Source organism: Delphinapterus leucas, chromosome 2 (assembly GCF_059928025.1).
Source record: "Delphinapterus leucas isolate spDelLeu-1000000601 "Yukka" chromosome 2, BTC_Dleu_Yukka2, whole genome shotgun sequence".
NCBI classification, from domain to species: domain Eukaryota; kingdom Metazoa; phylum Chordata; class Mammalia; order Artiodactyla; family Monodontidae; genus Delphinapterus; species Delphinapterus leucas.
In genome coordinates, this window is record NC_143130.1 from 80,368,460 (window position 1) to 80,396,012 (window position 27,553).

Here is a 27,553-nt window from a genome sequence, read left to right on the forward strand (position 1 = left end):
TCAAAATAATAGGGACAGTCAAAAGAGCTTTTGAGAACTTTTTGAACCCATGGATCGTGATGGAGAAAAAGCAAACAAAATGGGAAACGGAAAATCTCCTTTGGTAAGTAGATATCAAGTACAGGCATTCATTGCTCCTGAAGAACATTCCCCTTGCCCAAGGTGGTAATAAACTGCAGCAATCTTTGGTGATGTTGACATAATTCCTACAGAGAATGCAAACAGAGGCTCCAACAAACCTAGAAGCAAATTTCTACCATTAGGACCAGCAGTTGAGCTCCCTCCTGTAAGATGGAGTTTATGATAATAACTTGGCAATTACAGTTAAGAATTATTATTTATTATAACAAAATGGGCAGAAAAATTCTAGAGAAAAACTGTGTAACTCCATTGCAATAAACTAAAGGGGACATCTGAATGACCTAGTTGTTAGGCAACGAAAATTGCAAATATATATATATATATATATATATATATATATATATATATATATATTCCCACAGAGATAAAAATCTTTAGGGTAACAGCCTGAATGAAATCCAACCTCAACCTGAGGCTCAACCAGAGAAAAAGTATCAGATGAGGCATCTAGTCTTCCTTAGGGAATTTGTGATTTGTTCTGCAGCAATGAAGCTACCCAGATATAGCAACTGAATGTACAAGGATTAGTTATACACAAACCTATCGTCCCCTTCTTCAGTTCCTAGATCTTCAAAACCCATGGTGGTTACCTGGCTAGAGGACCACAGGTACCATATGGATATTCCAACAAAGAAAGGGCAAAAAAGAAATTTTTATTTCTACGTAATACCAAAGGATGGTAGTGCCCCTATTTTCTGATCTATACAGTTTTTCTTGCAGTGTTCGTAGCAGCTGAAATGTCAGGACTTCCTTTGAAAAGCAGAAAGGCATCACCATCAGATATGAGAGGCAGGTGTAACTACTCTGAAAATATCTGATAAACAAAACCTAAATTTTAGAGATGACTTTTTAATGATAAATGGGCTTCTGAAAACTAAGCCTGGTCCTCTTAGCAGAGACTTCAATACTAAATGAGTAGCTTAGAGAAAGAACTCAGCAAGTTTTTCTTGGATTTTGAACAATCCCTCATTTTTAACTTTAGAATTTTTTTGTTTGACAAAGCATTTAAAATATTTCTGACAAGGCTTCTCTTTCTTAATTTAAGAAAGCATTTTAAAAATTATATTTGTCTATTAGGGAGGGTGGGAGGGAGGGAGACACAAGAGGGAAGAGATATGGGAACATATGTATATGTATAACTGATTCACTTTGTTATAAAGCAGAAACTAACACACCATTGTAAAGCAATTATACTCCAATAAAGATAAAAAAATTATATTTGTCTACAAATATCCTACAACTGCAGTTTTAGAATCACTGTAATTCCCATCCATATGTTAACACTTCAAAGCTGTATGTAAAGAAACTTTTCTAGATTAGCCTTTACTCCTATGGAGATCAAAGGAATTAAATTCTAAATACATTACCCTCCCTTTTCACGGCACTTTAACAAAGACCCATGACTCACTTTTGCATGTTGTCAACCTCCTTGCTTTTAAGAATCAGCACGTGAAGCATCTCCTTTTCCATCAGTTGCCTAACCAGCAAGGCCTCTCTCTGAGTTAACTCCAACATACTGCTGAGGAGTGACCCCTTCGGGGAGCCCTCATTCACCAATGTGAAAAACATATACTAGATTTGAATGTGAGCAAACCAACTTTTTTTAATCACTAAAATTTTTTTAATCACTAAAAGCCACAAACTTTTTTTGTGGCTACTCAAATGTCTAGATATCATAATTTACTCATATCATATATATATCTAACCAAATTATGTGAATTCATTAAAAAGCAGAAAAAAAATTAATGTACTAAAAACAGTTCCACCCCTCTTTCATTCTACTAAGAAAAGCATGCACCCTAGAGTGAGTATGAGAAGCAGAGGTGAATCTATTGTCCCCTCAGTTAGTATGAGTTTTGAATGCTTCTCAGTGGAAGCATCTCACTCCATGACCATGATTCTACTGCCTCAGGACAGTATTCTTCATGTAACATGGTAATAAAACACAAACCAGCAACTTCATCAAGTTGCAATCAAACAAACAGCTAACTATTATTAGAGAAAAACTTGGCTCTGATGTGTATATGTGTATTCTACATATCCAGTTAAATGAAATTGACAAGGAAATTTAAGTGGCATTAATTTCTTAGAATACTTCTAGCTAATACACATAATTAAAAGTGAAAAGAACAACATAGTTATTTCCTTAAAAGTAAAATTATACAGTAATTCAGACATTTAGTCTAAATTGATACTGTTTTACTATATTTGCACCCAGTACAAATTTTTCTGATACTTACAAAAATATAAGATTAGATAAGTACATTTGCACATCATATAAAATTTTCAGATACTGAGAAAAACAGGAGACCAGCATTTCTTTGATAATCAGTACTAGTTCACAGTACTACCAGTCTTCTTTTATATACCTCCTAAGAGAGATCGGGAGATGTGCCGCTTAGATATCATGGCTAATAGTGGCAGAAACTGAATTATCATCTACTTAATCCAATGTGACAATTTCATTCATAGCAGTAACTTAAATTGATTTTTCTCTTTTTTCTGCCTGTCTACTTTGAGTTCTTATGTTTTCAGTGTGTACTATTAAGTTCTATTGTAGATGCCAACAGGTGTGTTTATCAACACTTCTGAGAGGGGATCTTCTTGTCTCTACTCCTCTTAACTTTCTTCTTGTTTTCCTCTTCCCTATAACTACCTCTTTTTTCTTTTACCTGTCTTTTCATATCATTTTAATCTAGTTACTTATGAAATTAAAGAGGTCAAAATGTGCATATGGAAGTGTGACAATGCATATGTATATGTAAGTACTACTGCCAGTAATGTATCAGGCACTGTGCTAAGTGCCAGAATACAAGGATGAATAAAACAGTCTTTGCCTTCAAGGAGCTCACAGTTTGGAAGAAGAAAGAGACAATATCTGAAAATGTTTTAATAAACTGAGTAATTTTTGTATGAAGTCTGAGCCTCATATGTTTCACATTATAGCTTCCAAAGGCTTAATTACTAATATTAGATTCCCTATTAGTTTAAGGGACAAGTTGTCACGACCAGTGATATTTTAAAAGAAGCCCAAGCCAGTCTGCCAACTTCCAAGTTAAACTTCCTGGGTTGGGTGTAGTTTAGAATATGGCAACATGCCAGCACAGCTTCAAAGCAGAATAAGCAGTGCCATTAAGGCAGAAGAAATACTGCATTAAGAGCTGCTAAGAATGCCCTAAGGCAAAATGAAACGTTGATAACCAGAAAACAAAAATGTCAATAAGCACACCTCTGGTGGCATCATAAGCATCACAGCTAACTTTTACTGAGTGACTACGATATGCTAGCACTGTGTTAAGGGCTGTCAGGTATTATATCAGTTAATTTAAACTATATATTGATACCATATTTCCTCCATCTCATAGATGAGGAAATTTTATCCTAGAGAATTTAAATAACTTTCCCAGGGTCAGAGAGTGGTAGAGAACTGATTTAAACTTGGGAACTATGACAGCAGATGACTTAATGTTAGCCACTAATTTTTTTTTTTTTTTAAATCTCCAGCACCAAGAAATCTGGCAGTAGAATATGTACTTAAATAGAAAATAATTTCTATTGGGCCAGCCATTTTCAAGGTCTCAGAATCCCTTGGTTTCAGGACCTCTTGAATAAAAAAAATATTTTCTCTTAAAAAATAGAGAACACCAAAAAGCTTTTCTTTATGTGGGACATATCCACTGATATTTACCATATGAGAAATTAAACCTGAGAAATTTTAAAAACACAAGAACTGTCAGGGCATACATCATCATATATCATGTAGCATTTAGAAATTCCATATTGCATTCAGGAAAATAATACTTAAATGGCAAATAAAGTTTTAGTAGTATCAAGAAAATAGTTTTAACCTGAAAACACTTTAAAAGGGTCTCAGGAACACCAAGAGGTCCCTGGAACACACTAGGTAAACTACTGGATTAGACTATTTACTATATTTTAAAATAAATCATGAACCCCTCATTACCACTACCTTTTCAGAATCTGGAAACCCTGATTGAAAATGATTTATTTATGACAGAGGACTTATTTCAGAGACAAGGAAAAAAGATTCAGGGAAGTCAAGGGGCAGACCTAAGATCACACAGCTAGTCAGTGGCAGATATCTAATATTACTATATTAAAGAACATATTTTTGGTTTCTGATTACAAAGTATCAGTAGACAAATATTTGGGGACAGTTGGTAATAAGGAAAGCAATTACACAATAGTGAAACAGGGTATCAAAATTGCAAAGATCTCTTGAATAAGCCAGTACTTTCAGTGTTGTGCAGGAAAAGCTAATAGTGCTGGCTTCACTTCTCCATTCATTTATAACGTGCTACTCATAGGGCTCCTACTGATGAAGCAAATCCATGGTCCCTGTCAGACTAGCTTAACTAAAAACTACATTTCCACTTCCACTTCCAGACAAGATGGAGTAACAGACCAGATTAACCCTCACACTTGAAACAATAAAAAAATAAACAAAATACATTAAGCAAGAGTTTTGAGACACAGGACATGGTCAGTGCAGGACAGTGATCCCCGAGAGAGGGGAAACAAAGTGAATCCTATGATTGCTGGGGGGAAGGGGAGAGGCAGGAGACAGGGAGAAGAGGAGGAAAAGGAAGAAGGAGAGGAGGAAAAGGAAGAAGTAGAAGAGGAAAAGAGATGGCAACTTAGAACCCTATACCTTGTACAAAAAATTAAGAATATTTCAGACACATGGAACATGAAAAACTTATCAGTACCAGACCTACACAATGAGGAATGTTAAAGGAAGTTCTTCAGTCAAAAGGAAAATAACACCAGACCGAAATACAGATTTACACAAAGAACTAAAGCATGTACTCTGGCTACAATGGAATAAATTAAATATCAATAATAAAAACATATCTACAGAATCTCCAAATATTTCAAAATTAAACAATATAACTGTAAATAACCCAAGGGTCAAGGAAGAAAGCAATAGGAAAACTGGAACAGAGCAGGGCCTCCCCCACCCCCACCCCGGCGCCAAGTACAAAACCGAGCAGTTAATGATTAGGACAACAGAGTCACAGACTCAGTGTCTGATGCACACTCCTGAATTGTTTTACAGATACTATAACTGCTACCACAGGAGAAAAGCTAACTGCATGATGACCAGACTGTAGCCATGACATAAGCTGCTCCAGCTTGAGCAGTATTGAATCTATGGCTAGCACAATTCCAAGAACTGGCCTCAAGAGAATGGGATTAACATTATTGCTCATAATAATTTATTTCTTTGTGGGCATCAAAGTAATTGTAGCTTTCTTTACCCGTATATATAAGCAGACAACTAAAATCATCAGCAGAGATGCTACAGACCCATGCTGACACCCTCTACTCTGAGAATATAGCACTCTATGTCAGCATGAAGAAGTTACAAGACAGACCTTCATCCCTAACCCCACAGAAATGAAATGATGTTCTGACAAGTGGGGATTTGTAAGCAGCTCTTTGCAGGAAACCACCCTCAGCAGGAAGCCCCTTTTCTTGTCACTTTAGCAAAGCTATATTGTAACTAACTTTTAAACCAGGTGCCACCAAATGAAGATGACCAGATCTCTCCCTTAGCTTCCCCTTCAGTCATCTCCCGAACAAACTGTGTGAACAAGATAACATCTAGAGGAAGATCACAAGAAGTCAACGAGCCTGCGAGCAGTGGGGGGATGATGATGACTCTGACCCCCTATCTCAATGATTAACTGAGATTACTTCCCTCCTTCTCTTTAAAAGTTTCATGACTGAGCAGAATCTTCGGAGGTGGTTTGTGGGGGATGCTGAGTCCACCATCTGCCCAGATTGCTGGCATTGTGATTAAGAGCACCTTTCTTTTCTACTGTTTGTAAGTCTGTAACTGATTTTGTAAGCGGGAAGTGGGGGGACCTGATTCATTCAGTAATAAAATTATAAAGTATTTTGAACTGAATGAAATGAAAACAGAAAATAGGAATAATTGTGGGATGCAGGTAACACCATGGTCAGAGGAAAATTTATAGTACTAAATGCCTGTTAGAAAAGATGAAAGATCTCAAATCAATGACCACAACTTCCACCTTAAGAAACTAAAAAACAAAGAGCAAACTAAACTCAAAGTAAAGGTAAGAGTAGAAGTCAAACATACTGAAAGCAGAAAAACAATTGAGAAAACCAAAGAAACAAAAACTAGTTCTTCGAGAATGTCAGTAAAAGAGATAAGCCTCTAGCCATACTGATCAGGAGAAAAAGAAACAATTCACCAATATCAGGAATGAGGTAGGGATTTTAACTACACATCCTACAAATGCTGTGCCAGGTAGACTCTAAGATGGCCCTCAATGATCTATGTCTTCTGGTATTCATACCCCTATATAAGCCATTCCTCTTCAGTGTGACCTGGCCTAAGCGACTTGCTTCCAATCAAAAGAATATTGCAAAAGTGATGGGATGCCATTTCCATAATTAGGCTTCATAATACTGTGCCTTCTATCTTCCTAGCAGATCCCTCTTCCCTTGATGGCTATGATGAAGTAAGCTGCCATGACAGAAAGGCCCAACTGGCAAGATACTGAGGGCAGCTTCCAGCCAACAGGGGACTCTGATCCTTAGTTCAACAAACCAAAAGGAACTGAATCCTGCCAAAAAACACATGATCTTGGAAGCAGATCCTTCCCCAATCAGTCTTTCAGTTCTGGCAAGTACTTTGCTTACAGTCTTATAAAAGACCCTGAAGCAAAGGACCAAGCTAAGCTATACCTAATTCCTCACCCACAGAAACTGTGAGTCCATAATGTGTACTATTTTAAGCCACTAAAATTGCAGTAATTTATTATTATAGCAAGAGATAACTAATATAAATATTTAAAAGGTAATAGAGAATTATTATGAACAACTTTATGCCAATAAATTCAACTTAGATGAAATGGACAAATGGATATATTTCTTAAAATACACAAACTAACAAAGCTCACTCAAGAAAAAAATTGAATAGTTCTTATCTACTAATAAAGTTAAAATTAAAAGCCATCTCTCAAAGAAAACTCTAGGCCCACATATCTTCACTGGTAAATTCTACCAAATATTTAAAGAGGAAATAATACCAACATTACATAAATTCTGCCAAAAAATTAAAATGGAAGTAATAATTCTCAACTCATTCTTTGAGGCCAGTATTATCATGATATCAAATTCTGACTGACAGGACAAGGAAAAAAAATCATACAGATCAGTATTACTCAAATATAAAAATTCTTAACAACATTTTAGCAAATTGAATTCAACAATATATAAAAGAACAACACATAGTATTCCAGTGCTATTTATCTCAGGAATGCAAGGTTGGTTTAAAATTAAAAATAGTAATCAATATAATCCCACAGTAACACACTACAAAACAAAATCCATATGACCACCTCAATGGATGCAAAAAATTATTTTAATAAAATCCAACACCCATTTTTGATAAATACTCTCAACAAATTAGGAATAAAAGGAAATTTCCTCAATCTAATAAATCACATGAATGAAACGTATAACTAATGTCATGCTTAATGGCGAAAGACTGGTTGTTTTTCCAACATCAAGAACAGGGCAAAGCTATCCGCGCTTGTCACTTCTATTCAACACTGTACAAGAAATCATAACCAATTCAATAAAGGGGAAAAATCCAGGTTGGAAAAGAAAAAGTTAAATTCTCATTATCCAAACAGAAAATCCTCCAGCATGTACAAAAAAACTACTACAGCTAGTGAGTTTAGCAAGGTGCAGGATATAAGGTCAATATACCAAAACTTATTATAGTTTTTATATAAGGCATGAACAACCAGAAATTTAAATTTATAACAGCATCAAAAATTATTTAGTGATAAACTAAAGATGTGTAATATGTGTTCACTGAAAACTATAAAACATTACTAACAGGAATTAAAGAAGACTTAAGAGAAAGTTATACCATAGTCACTGATCAGAAGATTCCACATTGCTAAAATATCAATTCCCCTTAAACTGATGAGATTCTATGCAACTAAAATCCCAGAAGATTTTCTAGAAACAGATATGCTGGTCGAAATGTTTCAGTGTATATGCAATGTACCTAGAATAGGAAAAACAATTTTGAAACAGAATAATTAAGGTTGGATGACTTACACTACTTGATATCAAGATGTATTTTAAGGTACAGTGATCAAGATAATATGGTATCGATGTAAAGGTTTAAAAAAAATCAATGGAACAGAACAGAGAGTTCAGAAATTGATCCTCACATACACAGTTAATTGATTTTCAACAGAGATAACAGGGAAATTCAGTGGGGAAAAGGACAATCTTTTCAACAAACAGTGCCAACAAAACTGGATACTCTTATGCCAAAAAAAAAAAAAAAAATCAATTTTGACCCTGACTTTATACTTAACCAAAACTGCAATGGATCATGGATCTAAATTAATAGTTAAGTATATAAACTGTCTAATTTACTATTTCTTGAGACTGTTACTATCAGTCAAACAACTCATATGTAACACAGAAGGATTCCACGGTAGGAAAAAAAATGTGAGAAGAAGTATATTCTGCTCCTTTCTTAAAGATTTATAATTTACAATAATATTAAAAACTGAGACACCTAATACCAACAAGGAAATCTAATTTTCTTTAACTCAATAATACATAAATATATTGGACCACAGAGCTCTGTATTTATATATTGTTTATTAATAACCTATTGAGCCCAGTTCTAGAAACTCTGATAGTGTTCAAAAATTTTTGTTTTACATGTTAGGAATTAAGTCCAGAATAAGTAACTCATCAGTCCTCTGTTCTTTGTATTACAAAACATCATTTTCACTTGATATGCCCTGGAGGTTTTATAACCAAGTATTGCTTATATTTTTGTGCTTCTACTCTCCCTGGGCCTTCATTACTACAACTTTTATCATTCTGTGGTATAACAATCTGTTTTTCTCATGAGAAGGAACACTCCTTTTGCCCAGGAAATGTGGACTGCTCATTTTCATTCTGCCCAACTAATGCCAGTGACTAGAAAATAGTGAAATCTCAGTATGTGCTTCATAAGTAAAAAAAAAGTGGGAGAAAAAAGGATTTTCATGTGAACAGCGCACAAACTAAAATATGGACACCCAAGAGAAGACTGTAAAATTCTAAACTGGGAAGGAAGATACTGAGGAAAAGTGATCTAAGAGAGCAAGGTAGGGTTACTGGAAAATGAAAAAAATATTTACAGAGCAAGAACTCAGAAAAGTCTAAACTTAATAAGATTTCATGGTATCACCAATGCAGAGAAGACGTTTGGTTCAGTACAGGTGATATTTCATTGCTCAATTACTAAATAATTTCCTATACTATACACCAGGAACATGACTGCTCCATGCAAAAAGCAGCAGATTGATAATGATATAAAACCACATGAAAATAATTACTTCACTTGAAAGCACAAAGGATTAAGTGTCTGTTCAATATGTTGAAGGAAAACAGTCCAAGCTTCTTATTCTCAGAAAATGTTAGAATATATAACAAAAGTACATCACAAAAGGAACTGACATTAGTTGATCATGCTAAACCTTTGACATACATAAGCTCATTGAGGATCACTACCTTGTGAGGTAGATATCTTTCAAACAGATTTGAGGAATTAACTGAACCCTCCTCTTTTAAAATCTACATTCTGTCATAAGAATGTAGACTAATAAGAATCTACGTTCATAAGAACCTGGATTGGCCAATTTTATTTTTCCGAATAATTCCAAACCCCAAGATCTGTTCATCTGTAATGAACTTTTCCAATAATTTCAATTTTATAAACATAATTAACTTTTCCTGACTTATAGGACCTCTTGGTGGGCATTTAAAAACTGCAACAGGTCCCCCATCTTGTTCAGGACATACTCCAGGAATTCAAAACAGCTGTCTTTCTAAGGAGCATCCAAGACTTGTAAAATTCTTAACATGGTTTTATATCAAAATGGAGTAACTTTTCATGAGACTGACTGTAAAAAGAGGAACACTTATAGACTTCTTAATAAATTACACATATATGCTAAATACTTTATGCCTCTACTTAATTCTTACACACTTCTTATGAGATAAATCTCTTTGCAGATGAGAAATCTGAGGCTCAGAGATTAAGTTATTTTATCCTTTCCAAGGTCAAATACAGTGGTGATACCAGGAAGCAAATTTATCTGATTCATTCCATGGCTTATATTTTTAATGTATAAAATGGGAATAATATTTTTATAATAAATAATGATAGTGACATCATCTTACAACTTCTAGAGTATGTGTCAAAGTCCTGGACAAGTAGTAATAACAACTATTTTGGGGTCTCTCTTAAACTTCAGCAAGTGTGATATGGTCCAAAGGGACAGTAATTTAAAATCATACTGCCTGGTTACTACTCTTGTGTGCTTAATATCTGGTAAGTTATCTACCTTCTCTGAGCCTCAATTTCTTCACCTCTAAAATGGATGGGATTTTTTAAATGGCTTCTTGATGAGCTGGTATGAAGCTTAAGAAAGGTAACATGTGAAAGGTTTTAAACTATATTGTGACAAATGGTACTTGTAAATATTGTTATTAATTAAAACAGGCTAAGCAGGCCTAAAAATGTATTCTGCCAGAATCTACCCTCCATTATTTTCTCATGAATAAGAAACATTTAAATTTATAGAAAATAACTTTTAAAAAAAGCTGTCAGAAAATAAATCCTCAACAATTACAAAAAAGGATGTAAGAGAGATTCCAAGATTATTATGTTTTGACTTCCACTTGCTAACTTTAAAGACCCAACACTGAGAAGATTAAAAAAAAAAGAGAATTGTAAAGATCAATCCTGATAAAGATGCTATTTCACAGGCATACAAAGTTAAATGAAACTCACAATGAGGTGAGAAACTGACATACAGGCTCTCTCCAAAAGATCTATGTTAGAGCATCTCAACAGGCATTGTCCCTGTTGAATGGCTAAACTGAAAAAATAGGTTTGACTGGCTTAAAAATGGGAGAGTGGACAATCTGATAGCTATGTGATTTCTTTCATTTTAAATATCTGCTAGCAAGAGATTTAAAGGAGCTTACATCATCTTAACCCAATTTCTCCTTATCCAAAAACATTACGATTACAATTTATAGGCAGGTGCTGTTTGAATACGACCAAGAGTAACAAACAACATTTTCTCTCATGGGTTTATTTGAACCTAACTTTAAAATACACCCTTTTCTTACCCATAGTTTTCTTCACATTCAGAACATTCAGAAGGAGCAGTTACATAACAAAACAGAGATCAATGGGAACATAGATGCAATATATAGAAAACACTTACTTTAATTCTCTGTCCCTCCTGTCTTGCTTTGCTATTTAACTGCTTCATCTCGTGTTTTGTACCTGAGATCAAGAGGCATAAAATACTATTTCAAAATTTGTGTGTCCTTTCTAATTATTGCATTTGATCCCCTAGTAGCTATAAAACCTATACCATTATCCCCCTCAAAAATAAAAACAATGCAAACAGTAAACAATCTAGAGAAAATATGTGCTCTAAGGGAGTGAACTTTATTACCCATTAACGCTGACAAATGGGGGACAATGAGTAAAAACTATTTTATTTACTTTTTATTCACACAACTAGATTTTCCCATTTGTAAGGGAAGCTATTTATCAAAATCAAACAATCTGGTAGTTGTATAACACAACCACAACTAACTTGTCAAAGGCTAAATAAAACACATGGAGTTTAATTCAGGAGTCATCATTTTCTGGGGGTAGTGAGTCTACATGATTTCATATTTTCCTCATTCACCAAGTGTGCCAGTTTCTTTTTCCTTTGTGACATCTCTCCTCTCTCCAATATTTTGTGATCTTGATCCTATCATCCCAATCTAAGTCTTATTTCATCCCAAGTGGGCCTGTGTAGTAACATCATATCAGATTATCCAATTTCTTGTGTTTGGATCCATCCTTCATACCACAGTATATCGATATTTATAAAACCCTTTGTGCCATTCCCTGTGTCAAAGTTTATTTTTAATTGGTTCTCTATTTCTCAAAGGACAGACTTTATTTCTTCTACAGAAAGGTTATCTGCCTTATCACACTATTCACCTACAAAGCAAGGTGATTTACTATTTTCTAAATTTTGTGGTTTTGGTGCCTCTGTAACTTGTGGTCCCATCATTCTACATTTCCAGAAAGAGCTGTCTTCCTTTCAACCTTATTCACACAAATATTGTTTGTCCTACAATATTCTACTCAAACTCTTCCTATTCTATTAAGTCTTTCCTGACCACTCAAAGGAATTTCTCCCTCTCCTGTAATCTCATGGTAATCAGTGAAATTACTTTGGTAATTAATTATTTGTTGCCTAATTAGAGCTTCTCACTGCTGCCTTAAAAGAGTTAAAGTTTTACAGTTTATTTAAAATAAAGATGACTTGGTAAGTATGACTTGTATTTCCAACCATATTTCCTGAACTCTAAGATACACATTTATTCACTTTTGACATTTCAGAAACTGAGTGCATCTACAAATCTCAGCAGGGTAAAACTGGGGAACCACAGAAAGAGCAAGTTCCTTAAAAGCAGGCAGACAACACTGTCATCCTTATTTACAAGGGTACCTCTCATGCCACTGTGCTCTGCTGGGAGAAGAAAACAACACGTTCTCTATGCTCCTAGGTACTCCCAAGGCCCCTACTGTCAAATGTAAATGAACTACACACCAGGTTCTCTCAAAACTCCACCAGTATAACCCTTCCTGGAGTCAGAATGACCTCTGTTTGTTTTGCATAGATAACATGTGAAGGGAATTAAGCCCCTATTATGCCATCTCCAACTTGCTACCCATCAAACTTCAGAGTGGTTATTAGCCAAACTCTTCCATATATATGAAGGAACAGATACTGAATACTTGCTAAGAATGGAGAGAGCACTAAGCAAAATTAAAGATCCCTTTAGCCACATCTGACAGAAATGGTCCAGAGTTGTTAGAGAAGTAACATTAAATGAATACAGATAACCTTACGGACTCATTTTAGTGTCCATAGAATCTGAAAGCTCTATGTTTACTCTAGTTGAACTTTTATTTATTTTTGTTTCCTTTAACCCAAGTACCTAATCTATGGCTTTGTGTATGACTCTCAGAAATCTAGAACAAATTCTGAATCCTTGTACCCTAATATTTTCATTTTTCTACCTGATCTGGTCTGTCAGGCTGCCATCCACAAGTATTCCTGACAGCTGATCTGAGAAATGACCACTGCTGGTGCTTTTTAAATAAACTGTACCCTCATATCCCTTCACTGCAACAGGTAGCACAAGTCACACAGTATGTTTACAATGAAAGAACTCAAAACATATCAACTATTTATCCCTTAACAGAAAGTCCCTGAGATTATTTTGTGCTGAGTCATACACAGCAGCTAAGCTAAGTATTTTAAAGCCAACTCATCACCACATAACTGGTTTTCCCCTTCTCCACTAATAGGCCTAAGTCCGGAACTTCAGTAAGGTAGTTATTATTAGTATCCACCACCTCCGGCCCCCACAACCAGTGCAAAAGGGAAAAGAAAAAAAATGTTTGAGGCAAAGAGAAGCAACGTGCCTAGAGTCATACAGCTAAGAAATAGGACTGCCAGAAACAGCACAGGCATCTTGATTTCAACATTCAAGCTCTTAAATTGTACACTATTCTGCCTCATGAAACACTATACCTGCCAGGCAAATTTTTTAAAAAATCAAATAACGTCCAATGCCCTCTTTATCAATTGCAGATCCTCTTCTTTTTTCACCTTTGTCCTCTCTCTCCTCCCATTCCTTCAGTATATGGCAGAAAATTTAAGACAATTCTTTGAGTTGGGAAATTCTAAGGTAAGGGGGTTAAAAATACTAGCACAGAATTCAGAATATGTGAGTTCTAGGCCAGAGTCTGTCATTGACTAGGCAAACTTTCTGACCAAATCTCATGTGTATTTTGTATCAACAGCACACATCTCAACCTAGCCAAATCTCATACTCTCTTAAGTTTCCTCCTCTACGAACTAAAAGGACTGGATATAAATAAAACACCTTCTAGTTTTGAAAATTCTTCTAGCTTTCAAAATCTGAATATTGCAAAATGGGGAGGGAAGGAAGAACAACACGAGCAAGATTGTTTCATTCTGCAAACCATATTATAAAGAGAAGGGGGGGGAGCTTCCTTGGTGGTGCAGTGGTTGAGAGTCTGCCTGCTGATGCAGGGGACACGGGTTCGAGCCCCTGTCTGGGAAGATCCCACATGCCGCGGAGTGGCTGGGCCCGTGAGCCATGGCTGCTGAGCCTGCGCGTCCGGAGCCTGTGCTCTGCAACGGGAGGGACCACAACAGTGAGGGGCCCGCGTATCGCAAAAAAAAAATAAAAAATAAAATAAAGAGAAGGGAAAACCATGGTAGAAATTTAGCAATTAGAAAAAATAAGCACTCAAACTCTACTCAATTGAATGTTGTTCCTTTTCCAAAAATAACTACCACAATGGGTTATATGTAACCTGAAAATACTTATGATTAAACTGCCAACTCCCGGGCATTGATGGTACCTATAAATATAATTTCTATTAGTGGTTACCTACCAGTGAACTCATACCTTTTAAATTAAGGAATGCAAAACTCTGTATTGTAGGAAAGAGTATCAACAGAAAGACTTCTCTTTCCTATGAGCCCTCTCATAACCCCTTGCCCAGGGTATAAACTGCAACGGTACTTCGGCACTGTGAGCTTGGCCTAGGTTGGGTAGCAGAGCTTAAAAGGGCAGGAAAACCAAGATGACATGGCCCCTTGGAATTTCCATAAACTAAAATGATCAGACAATATTTTTGAAACAGAATTTGTACATGAGGAAATATAAGCATGAAAATACATAATAAAATATTAGATATTTGGAGAAAATAATAATGGTGGTAATAATAGTAACAGCAGCTTTCATTTATTGTATCAATAAATGAAATACTTATAGCTATTATTATACTCCATCTTTACCAAAATCCTACAAAGTATCTGTAAGATTATCATAATTATAGAGATTAGAAACCTGAGGCACAAAGAGGTTATGTAATTTGTCCAAGGTCACAGAGCACGACTCTTCAGAGGCTGTGATCTTAAATAAAATGCTTCACTAAGCAGTGTCATCAATCAGGGCAATAATTTGTAAGCACAGAAGAAAGCCCTATAACCATTAATTAATACCACCACCACCTACTTCAAGCTTCACCAGCTTGTATCAATTTCGGTTCTTTCCCGTCCTCAAACTCCAAACGCAATTAATCTAGTATATCTAATGATTCTTCCTCAATCTGATTATATTCAGCAAACACATACAGAGCATTCATTATATATAAAGCATTATACAGACAAAAACTTTTATATCAAAGTTTCTCAGAAGACTTCTGCATTCCCAAGAAAGAAATTGCAGGGGAAAGGAAATCAATTTTATTTATGTCCTTTACAAACATAAAAGAAGTAAAAGTATAGTATTAATAAGCATGACTGAATCAGAAAACAATTCTTATTCATTACACTTAGAATGCAGCACATTTGCAAATGTATTCATTCACTTAAACTTGTTTGTTACAAATGAATCTAGTTGATAAATTCTGACATATATAAGATTAAAGCCAACACTTACAGAACACTCATTATGTACCAGACACTGATCTAAGCACTGCCCACTGTACATGCATCTCATTTAATTCTCACAACAACTTTGTAAAGTAATTATTATTATCCCCATTTCACAGATGAGTAAACTGAGGTACAGTAAATTTAAGTAACTGGACAAGAATCACACATGCTGTAAGTGGCAGAGCTGGGATTCATCCCAGGTAGTCTGGCCCCAGAGTACGTGCTCTTAATCACTGCCTTCTAAAGAGGGGGGGTTGGGGGGGGAATCTGAAACTAGAATAAATCATTAACACTGTAGAAAATAAGAAAAATCATGATATTCTCTGGCCTTTATGCCTGGTTACAAAGGTCAAATATAGAAAACATTCATTTGTAGGAAAGAATAAAAAATAAGGGAGGGAGGGGACAAAGTCATTAATTAATTATACCTCTGCCCATGTCTAAATTATCTGAGATTAATCGCTCCTTTCAGTCTCTGGTGCTTTAAATTCAATCACCACTTTCACAAATTTCTGAAAATAGAAGCGCTATTCAATCATGATGATGCTTTTACCTGTTCATGTGTGTGTTTTTGTTCTGCACAGGTGGGGAGTAGGTCAACGGTGCTGTGGGTAGTTCTGATAACCGGAAACTCAACCAACCACCTGTACGCTATGAGGCTACTTTTCTGGTGGTTTTGGGAAAAACAGGGAAGACACACTAGAAAGAGCTCTGCTGTAGTGACTTTTCTTACTTCTGAAAATGGGCATAGGGTGAAACACTGAAAAGAAGTTTGTGGCCTCTTAGCCACACAATTCCAGTGGAACTCACTTATGCATCAAGGTTACTAGAGCAGAATGGTATCTTCATCAAAATTAAAGTCAGGAACGAATAGGCAAAAAGTATAAAGAGAAAAAATTCTCCTTGAGAAGTTGTTAAATAAATATTGATCTCAACCCTTCATGATTCTGTATAGCCAATTGTGTACACTAAAATGTATAGTAATACAGTATTAATAGAGTTCATATGCTAAATACTGCTTTACAGTACTGCAAAAAATTATTTTCTCCCTTATAGTTTTTTTTGAAAAGTTGTTAAATATTGATCTCAACCTTCATGAATCTGTATAGCCAATCTTGTACACTAAAATGTATAGTAATACAGTATTAATAGAGTTCATATGCTAAATACTGCTTACAGTACTACAAAAAATTATTCTTTCTCCCTTATAGTTTTTTTTTTTTGCGGTATGCGGGCCTCTCACTGCTGCGGCCTCTCCTGTTGCGAAGCACAGTCTCCAGACGCGCAGGCTCAGCGGCCATGGCTCACGGGCCCAGCCACTCCATGGCATGTGGGATCTTCCCGGACCGGGGCACGAACCCGTGTCCCCTGCATCAGCCGGTGGACTCTCAACCACTGCACCACCAGGGAAGCCCCCCATTTTGCAGTTTTTAAATACCTTTTTATCACGACATACCACAAAAAGTAAACTTAAAATTTTTTCTACCATTAGTGTAAAATCAAATTATTTATTAAATGAGATTTTCCGTGATGGAAGTGTGTTATTTATACAATATAGTAAAGTCTAAATAAATGTCATTCACATAATTTCTACAAAGGCATCTGCAATTTCATTAAAGCTTAAACTGACTTAATTTTACTAACAATGTGTCAAAACTAGCTTTTGGCCAATATCATTATTTATTTCTAAATTTTAAAAACTCACTGTATTAAAATACTAAGGAGAATTAAGTACTTTGTTCAACTGAGATTCTTATTAACAAAATTATATCCATCTATACTTATGATTATGAAAAACATGGTCAACGTGGTAAAAGATATTTAATAATAAAACTCAGAAAGTTGACAATCTTCCTATAAAGGAGTGCTGAGGACAGCTTCAAAGATAACCATAAATGTCTCTCCCTGATGAGAAGAGTTCAGGGGAGAAATAAATGGTTTGAAATTGTAAATAAAATGTAACATCTTGACTAACACAGAATCATGACTAGGATAAAGGAAAAAAGTTACTGGAAGAGTAGATTTCACCGGAAACAAAAAGAAAGGAGGGCAGTAAATCACTGTTCTATCAGATCACTCAGTCGCCAGGCAGGGAAAAAAATGTGTGTGAATAGTGTGTGCGTGCGTGTGCGCGAGCATATGGCTGTATGGGATATCTGGAGATTAATCTGGATTTTTATAACAGAAAACTACTATAAAATCAATTTAACTTTTCACTGTACATAACATACACTGAAAAAACAAATTAAGAATAAAAAACTGCATTTCACATTTGACCTATAGATCAAATAGCAAAAAGAAAAGCAAGATTTGCTTTGAAGTCCATCTCTAAAGGTAAACTTAATTTCAGGAACATGAAATATATAAATGTTTGGATATATTATTATGGTCTCTTCTCTTAAAATCCTATTCAGTACTCAAGTAGAAAAACACTGAAAGCTTGAAAGGGAAGTAAGGTACAAAGGCACCATTTAATGTATATTAAGAAATAACATGTTATCACACAGTAACTCAAGGCTCTGAAAGAAAATAATCCAGTATCAACTAGTATTGTCCTCTAATATATAAAATCCCTACTTCAAAATCGAAACAGGAAACCTATCTTTCCTATTCACAATATTATTCAAAAAATAAAAAAATTTTAAAGGTGGAAGGAAATTTGGATATCAACCAGTTTACCCACAAGATAAAATATCACGTCCAAGATTAAGTAGCAAGTTCAAAGTAGTGTCAATAGTAGATCCTGTGATACCCAGGACAGTGCTGTTTACACCACAACTCAGCTTTCACAGCACTGATTTGAGAGAAGGAAACACTAAAACCCATGTTTAACAGTCTCTCTCTACAGTTTCCTGGATTCCACAGGACTATCCCAGTTCTTCTCCCAAGTATTTAAAATAAATTAAACATATTTACAGCCAAATATAATAGCAAAACCCATATTTTAGTAAGTATTTTCACTCAGCATTTTTCAATGCAAAACAGTGTAACCCATATGGAGACTATGAATTCCAATCACATTTTTCAGGTTTTCTTCCACTTAAACCAATTTGCTTCTAGAGTTAAGTGCCCATAAATTTTATGCTTGTCTATTCTCTCTTGGTTAATTCTGAGAGAAATAAATAGTTCATTATTCATTCAAAGTATGACCTTTTGGAAAAGGTAGCTCTTAACCTCATCAATTTACTGCAGAATCTGGGGGCACAGCCTTTAATTTTATTGTCAATTCTTTGGTCTAATTTTCAGTCTCTCAGTCTCATTTTTTAAAGTTTTGGGGAATTTTTTTGTTCTTTTAATTTCTGGAAAAGGCTCTAAACTTTTAACCTTTCATTGTATAGCATGTTAGCTTGGTCCTGTTTTCTCTTAACTGCCAACCAAGAAATGTCATCTGTTGTATCTGTTTTGATATGCTTCCAAGAGACAGGGCTATAGAATCCCTGATACAAATCGCTGATGACTACTATAGGAAGAACGTGAAAGGGGAGACTAGAAGCTGGTCCTTTGAGAGCTCTCAAGGCAAATAAACAATACAAGAAGAAAAATGACTATGTTTAGAGATTACTTAGTGAGGCATTCCAAGCTCTTCCAGCTTTAGTAAAGAGTATTACAAGTAGTTGAGGTGTAGAAATAACATCAAGAATATTTCTTTCATTGTAGGACATAAAATGAACTCCCATAGTATGACAGTTAAGGGAAAGAATTAAAGCTACCATGAAGGTACTGGGTATTCTAATATATTCCCATAAAATACATTAATCTTCACTTCTCTTAGGAAATAGAACTCACATATGAAAGAACTTACTTATTCTGCCAAATTATCTTTACAATTTTAATCAAGGGTTGATGAGCAAACTTACTCTAGATGAGTCATAAGAGGGGCTTGGTTGACCACTTGTTCCCCAAGATGTTGTACCTCCTCGTTCATCCATACCTAAGGAGAGAAGAAAGTAAACAATATAAATCCAAGAGGATACAATGATGGGTTTTGTTTGGTATAGCAGATAATACAATTCAGTGGGTGGTATCTGCATTTGATTGGAACTGGCTGTGTATCAATCCTTACCTCAGAAACCTGCAGAAATAAGTTACTTGGGAGTATCTTTATCACTGCTCTATACAATGCCCTACATACATTGCCAATGTAGGTCTTTGGAGATTTTTGAACAGAGCATAATCTAGGTCTCTCCACCTGTCTCCACCCACTGCTACTTCTAAGAGTAGATGAATGCCCCACCCCCAACTTTCTAAAGCTTAGTACTGCCTCCATGAATATACGAAGTGAATAAGGGTTAGAAAATGAAGCAAGTCAAACAAGTGCTCAAGTTAATAAAGCTGGTTTCTATCAAAGCACTGAGTAGCTATTCTTAACTGAAGACATCAAACTAAATCAAACTATATCAAACCATATCAAATCAACATTAATTATATCAAAACTAATCAAAATGATGTGACAACTCATCCTAATAAAATCTCCTCTAAAATCTGATTCTAAATGAGGAGATCTATTCTTAAGAAAATTGCAAAGGAAGACTCAATGTGACAAGGATAAATTACCATTAACAACAAAACAGTTCACTATCCTCCTTAATGTTCCTTCTGAAGCTTTGGCTCCATTATTTTCACCTTCCAATCAATCCCCAGAAAAATCTGAAAGAGTTGGAGATCTCTCAATCCAGCCATTTCTCCCTTTTCTGTTTTGAAGACCAGCCTTTCTCATCCTTGACTCCTAACAGGGTACACTTTCCCAGCCCCTTCTGAGACTCTTTCTATGATGAAATACAAATGGTTGACTTTTTTTGTTTCATTCTTGCATGAGAAAACTCTAGATGTTACAAAAACAACATTCTGTTAAGTTTAGAACCTCTTTTTCTTCAAAAAAATTCCTTGAAGTCTTCTGTGATTTAGATGAGAAGTGGTCTGTACTAAGTTAAATGCTACAAATTCTCCAATAACTAGCCACGATTCCCAAGGCTCTTTCATAGGGACCAAATTGCCAACTGAAGGACTAGGTGACAAAAGCAAGGAAAGGAAGTCAGTACCCAAAGTAAAATACACTAATTACTAATTCAGTTAGTAGGACCCTAATTTATTCTTTTTATGAATCTGTACTTCCTATATCAAAAACAGTACAGAGAAAAGATGGGTACCTACTATAAACAACACACTAAGCACAATTTCAAATAAATCAGAAGCTTTAAAAACACACAGATTATATGTAAAAACAAAACAAAACAACAACAACAAAAAAAGTGTTTTTGTTTTGTTCATTCTTGGAGAATTCTTATTGAAATTCTAGATTTAAGAAAGATTCTACAAGTCTGGGGAATATCATGCAAAAACACACTTTGTTACTAAATATTCTCCAGTATCCAGTTACCTGTGGTCTATTTTCCAAGCATTTTCTTTGCAATCAACACTGTAGAATAGCAGATAGGATTCCAATGAGACCCAATCCAAGACAAAGACTACTATCAATCTACAAAATCCATTAATATAAAGCTACTTACGAAACTGCAAATAATTTTAGGAAAAGTTTTATTTAAAAAGATCATACTTTCCATTTGTAACTTTTTTCCTACATGAGTTATATTTTTAAAATATCATATATCCAAAGTAAATTGGCTCCTGAAAGCAGGGTCTCAAATATTTGCACACCCATGTTCATAGCAGCACTATTTACAATAGCCAAAATGTAGAAGTGACTTCAGTGTCCATTGACAAATGAATGGATAAACAAAATGTGGTATATACCTACAGTAGAATATTATTCAGCTTCAAAAAGGAAAGAAATTCTTACACATGCTACAACTTGAGGACATTATGTTAAGTGAAATAAGCTAATCACAAAAGGACAAATAGTATATGGTTCCACTTACATGAGGTACCTAGAGTAGACAAATCCATAAAAAGCAGTGCTGGGCCTGGGGGTGGGGAGTAAACATAACTTTCATTGATTTAGAACATACAATGCAAACTTATTTTGATGATCCTATTTCTAATGAAAATAATTCATTTTATGACTCTGAATTGCCTTTTATCAAATAATTAATAAATATGGGGGCTATGTGTTATTTTAAATACATTTGTAAAAGAAAATAAATGGGTATCTGCTATAGAAAACATCTCAGACAAAATTTTAAGTGATAAATGAAATTCTGTGAAAACACACACTTAATTCTTATCAAGTGACACTAATTACTTCCACAACATCAAAGAAGAGCAAAAATTAATTAAATAAAATTGTAATTAATTAAGCCACCAACTAAAGAGTACTACATACCAATGATACAAGACATGTAGAGGGCTCAAAGGATGCTATAGAGTAACAAGGATCTGGCTAGGGTTTAAAAGAGCTCTACAGCTTTATTGTTAATGTATCTAGACTCTGAGCAGAAGATCGTGGCTGGCACTGACAAAGGCAAGAGTCATCCTTTAGCATCAACGACTCCTTTCTGCTCAACACAATGGCTGTACAAACATAGAATTATGACAGGAGTAATAAACTTTCCAAAGCTTTACGACAGGAGTAATAAACTTTCCAAAGCTTCAGCCACAAGACCAAGGTAACCAGGAAAAAAGAAATTACCTACAGAAAATAAACAATACAGAAATTATACAAATTGATCAAAATCTGAAAAACAATGTATCAACAAGAAAATATACCACAGTTGCAATACAGTAATTAGGAGGAAAACATTTCTATTAAGATATGTCTGAATCACCACTGCCATATATTTTTCTTTCCTTCCTATTTCGAGTCTACATATGCCAATTCAACAATTTTTGAGATGCCAGTGCCTCAACTTACAGATTAAAATGGTAGATGTAACAGAAAGTTTAGGAATAATTAAGTAGCAGAAACACTTCTGAGTCTTGCTTAACTTTCTAATTAATCTATTCTATTTCTCTGCAACAAAATTAAAAGGGTTAACCAATAATTTAACTAATATAGAGATTTAAATTGATACTTTTTTAATCTTTTATATACAGAACCTCTTAAGTACCTGCTTTTCTGAATGGAACCAATTAAAATCCAATATATATTTTGATTCCATATGCCTCATTTTAAAAGTCTTAATATTTTATTTAACATTTTTCAGTAAAGAACAAACATTAAATTTTAGACCGTATGTCTAAAAACACTGGTTTGTGAATTCAATGGAACAATCTGCTTCCTTCTCTTGTGAAACATTTAATAGGAAAAGTAACTGAAAGCAAATCATAAATTACTACACATACAGGCACTTCCCTAAGAGGCTGGGAGCCTGAAGAAGGAATACAAGGTGTAACCAAGTTTTTGAGATGTCAGAGAGCAAGACTCTTGGAGGAGCAAGTAAACTTAGCCAAGTAAAATATCTAGCATTACTTTCTTTCCTATGAAGGACTCAGGTACTACTTTGCCTGCCTCCTCTCTACTGCCACCATCTTTTTTGACTGAAAGTGCTCTCTTTCTTGAATCAGTATAAAATTATCTCACAGCTTCTATCCTTCTACTTCTTTCATTCTCCTAGCACAAAATCCTAGAGACTTCTCTAGGCTTTCAGCCATTAGCAAAAATTGGAAACATTTTTTTGGGGTACTGACTTTTCTATACCCTATACACCTGTTCCACACCACCCCCCGCCAATCTGGGCCCCCAGGGGCTCAAAAAACAGTACAGGGTTTGTGTACATGAAGCATTATTCAAGCTTTGGTTAGGCTCAGACAAGCCCTACCTGGAGGTAAAAGGGGTGAATGAGGAGTAAAGCTGCTGACCAGTTCCTCTCCCACCTGCTACCACCAGACCTATCACCAAAGACTCTGTCACCCTAGACTACGAGGGTGAAGGGAGAAACACGTCTGGAATTGGAAAATATTTCAGGTACTGGTGGGGAGTCTAGAGAGCAGAGAAGTAATGAAAGGGAAAGCGGGGTGGTGGGATACACAAAATCAAGAGAAGAGTAGTTAGGATATCCCTGCAGCAAAGCTATAAGAAAAACAAGTCAGAGCTTCCCTGGTAGTGCAGTGGTTGAGAATCCTCTGCAAATGCAGGGGACACAGGTTCGAGCCCTGGTCCAGTAAGATCCCACATGCTGCGGAGCAACTAAGCCCGTGCGCCACAACTACTGAGCCTGCACTCTAGAGACCGCGAGCCACAACTACTAAGCCCGCGAGCCACAGCTATTGAAGCCCGTGCGCCTACAGCCCGCACACTGCAACAAGAGAAGCCACTACAATGAGAAGCCTGTGCACCACAATGAAGAAGAGCCCCCACTCGCCGCAACTAGAGAAAACCTGTGCACAGCAACGAAGACCCAATACAGCCAAAAATAAACTTAAAAAAAAAAAAGCTTTTCAGAAAAACAAGTCAATACAGCCACATTGCTTTGTATTATGCCCGAGAGTTATTCCTTGTGGAAAAGGGACATATATAAAGTTGGGAGGAACAGCACAGTGGATTGTATACCTCTCTTACTCTCTGTCTCTTTCTCTCTTTCATGCACATACACACAGCTTTTGGTAGCAGTGAAATCAGGTTTTTATTCTAGCAAATAAAATACTTCAAAAATATCAAATCCCAACACTGTTATAAATAAGGAAAAGATAATATACTTTGCAGGACTGCCATCTGCTATAGGATGATTCAATAGATGATTTGATAAAAGAAATCTAATTGGAGATAGCTATGTCAGATAACCAAAGCTATGGATGTGCCTCTTCAGTAGTCTCTTCACTCAATTTTATTTGTGGGCTAATGATATTCCTTTAGATCAGACTCAAAGGCTGCAATCAACTGTAAAACAATATACACCTAAAAACCCACCACCACCATTTTTTATTATATTTCTCAAATTTTAGATACTTATGAAATAAATCTACCTATGTGTTTTTCCAGAAATTCACTGTGAAACAGAATCAATTAGAATATAAAAGCAAATCCTTTGTTTTTATGCTACACATTAACGAAAAACAAAACAGAAAAGCTATGGAAATGTTGAAATTGTACGGAAATATAAGACCTGCTGCTTCATATGAAGTACATAACATTGGTTACAGAATTTTTTATTTATTTATTTTTTGCAGTACATGGGCCTCTCACTGTTGTGGCCTCTCCCATTGCAGAGCACAGGCTCCGGACGCGCAGGCTCAGCGGCCATGGCTCACGGGCCCAGCCGCTCTGCAGCATGTGGGATCTTCCTGGACCGGGGCACGAGCCCGTGTCCCCTGCATCAGCAGGCAGACTCTCAACCACTGTGCCACCAGGGAAGCCCGAATTTTTTTTTTTCTTTTTTACTAAAAAATTTGAGATTCTGTAAAGTGAACTGTCAAATTAAAAAGTTTAACTCTTTTTAAAGTATGTAAGAAAATAAGACCAGTAAAAAGATTTAAAGGAATCACCTTTTTAGGTCATCTTTAAAATTAATCACAATTTCTATTTGGAATTGATGAGAACTAAGATTTTAAAAGTAGGGATATTCCAGTGCCAAAGTACACTAGAATAAGATAATTAAACATGACTAATTTCAAGAAAATGACTAATTTTGAAATTAACTTCCAAACAGTGATTTCGCTATGCTATTTTTATTAGCCACATCACTCTATATAAATGTCCTGTAAATATACAATTAAACAGGACATTCTAGTGATTTAATCAATGAAGTAAGAGTAGACGGTCAAAAGGAAATGGCAGGTCTATCTGTTTAGGAAAAATAAAAAACTGCCTAATGTCCAGGGATTGAAACTAAGTTCTCAAAGGGCAAGCAGGTATTTTGTACCACCTTGAGAACTATCTATATAGTGACCTGGTATATTGAGGATTTGCTCTGATTGTCTGAAGAGACATTCTAATAACCCTGTCAAAGCTCCTGAGCCATCTCCAAGCCTCCCCTAAACTATCTGGCTGTCAAATTTCTGGAAACAAGAAAAGGCCCTCCCAGGGCACCTAAAAGCAACTGTCATACTCCTCTGGAATCTAAACAACAAAGCCCTGCACCTAAACAACAATGCCAGATGTTTTCTTCCACAGAGGCACTAAAGTCCATTCTAAAAAAGGCTTGATGCCTCTTCTCCAACTCTGGGTAAGTCTCAGCAAAAAATGTCCCTATTCAGTCTCTCAATGATACAATCCCATTAGATTTACTTTATAAACATTTTCAAAATCTGACTATGACTCACTATTTTTATTTTATTTTATTTTATATTTATTTATTTACTTGGCTGCACTGGGTCATTTGTTGCGGCACATAGGATCTTCATTGTGGCATGCGGTATACCCTGACCAGGGATGGAACCCAAGCTCCCTGTGTTGGGAGGAAGGAGTCTTAACTGCTGGACCACCTGGGAAGTGCCTGACTCACTATTTTTAACATGATCATTTTAGTCTGAGCCACCATCACCTCTGTATTATGGCAATAGCCTCCTAAAGAGTCTCCCTGCTTCTTGCCCCTGTGACAGTGTGTATACTCTACATAGGAACTAGAATGACCTTTTCAAAACAACTCAAATCCTGTCAATCCTATGCTCAAAATCTACCCATCTCATTCAGTATTAAATCCACTGGTCTACAGTGTTTCATGGGTTCCACCTCCCACCTCTCTGACTTCATCTCCTACTATTCATTCTCTTAGATCACTCTTTTTCAACTACATGGACCCCTGTTTTTGCTCAAACACACTGAGCATGCTTCCTCCTTAGGGCCTTGGCACTTGTTCTTCCCTCTTCATAAAATGCTTCCTCCCAGATATCTGAATGGTTTGTTCCCCTAATTTCCTTCAGGTCTCTCTATTCAAATATCATATTATGGGGGGATGTTTACAATCTGTTTTTCCCCCCCAGTAGATTGAAAACACCAGGAAAACAAGAGTGTCATCTGTTTTGTTCAATATTGTATGTTTGGTGCCTGGAACAATGCCTGACACACAGTAGGCACTAATAAATATTTGTGGAAGAAATAAATGTATAAAGTGGAAATAATACATTCAGTTTAATATAAGTGGGGCTGAAACTAGTTCCCTATTTGTTAGCTTACCATTCTTCTTTAGAAATAATTGAAACCAATATTCTAAATAAATGAATAGTAGTTTAAAAATTCCAATGAGAAGCAGTTAGACTATAAATGACTCTATGAACTAGACAAGTAACTACCCCCAAAGAGAAAACATTATCTAAAAAGTGTTAGAGAAACCTAAATCCTCACTAGGCTTGGTGGCTAAACCACACACAGACGTTCAATATCACAGCTTTGAAATAACATCATTACATGTCCTAAGAAAAATCACTTTGTATTCACTATGGTACAGCCTAATGTACATTGCTATAAAAGGAACTCTAAATAAAAAATGTTCCAGAAGTTTCATGTAGTCAGCATGATGTTGGGATATTTACAAATGTGGTTAGAAATGCAATAATCTCTTAAATTTGTTCTTTTTTTTTTTTTGTGGTACGCGGGTCTCTCACTGTTGTGGCCTCTCCCGTTGCGGAGCACAGGCTCCAGATGCGCAGGCTCAGCGGCCATGGCTCATGGGCCCAGCCGGTCCGCAGCATGTGGGATCATCCCGGACCGGGGCACGAACCCGTGTCCCCCTGCATCGGCAGGCGGACTCCCAACCACTGTGCCACCAGGGAAGCCCTAATCTCCTAAATTTGGTAACACACCTTTCATATTCCCTTAACCACTCAGTTACCCATTGTATTAATTTCTACCTTGCCAATATTTTGAGTAACTATCCCTTGCTCTGATTCAGGTCCTGTGTATTGCTTATTCTTCTATTATGTTCCATGCCAATCCA

General features: G+C 35.8%; 1 protein-coding gene across 10 annotated transcripts in view; it reads right to left on the bottom strand.

Moving 5' to 3' along the window:
* The window catches only part of TCF12 (transcription factor 12), a 380,655-nt gene that overhangs the window by 210,839 nt on the left and 142,263 nt on the right, over window positions 1–27,553 (bottom strand). For 5 of the 10 annotated variants that reach the window (XM_089907165.1, XM_022579584.2, XM_022579582.2 and 2 more), the window contains exons 4-5: window positions 21,662–21,706; window positions 19,643–19,716 (exon numbers count right to left, since the gene is read on the bottom strand). In XM_089907165.1, coding sequence (XP_089763291.1) covers window positions 19,643–19,716; window positions 21,662–21,706 — 119 coding nt within the window. Of the gene's footprint in view, window positions 1–11,459; window positions 11,522–19,642; window positions 19,723–21,661; window positions 21,707–27,553 lie in introns of those variants that run through there. The other 5 variants (XM_022579593.3, XM_022579585.2, XM_022579581.2 and 2 more) reach the window with 2 other exon arrangements.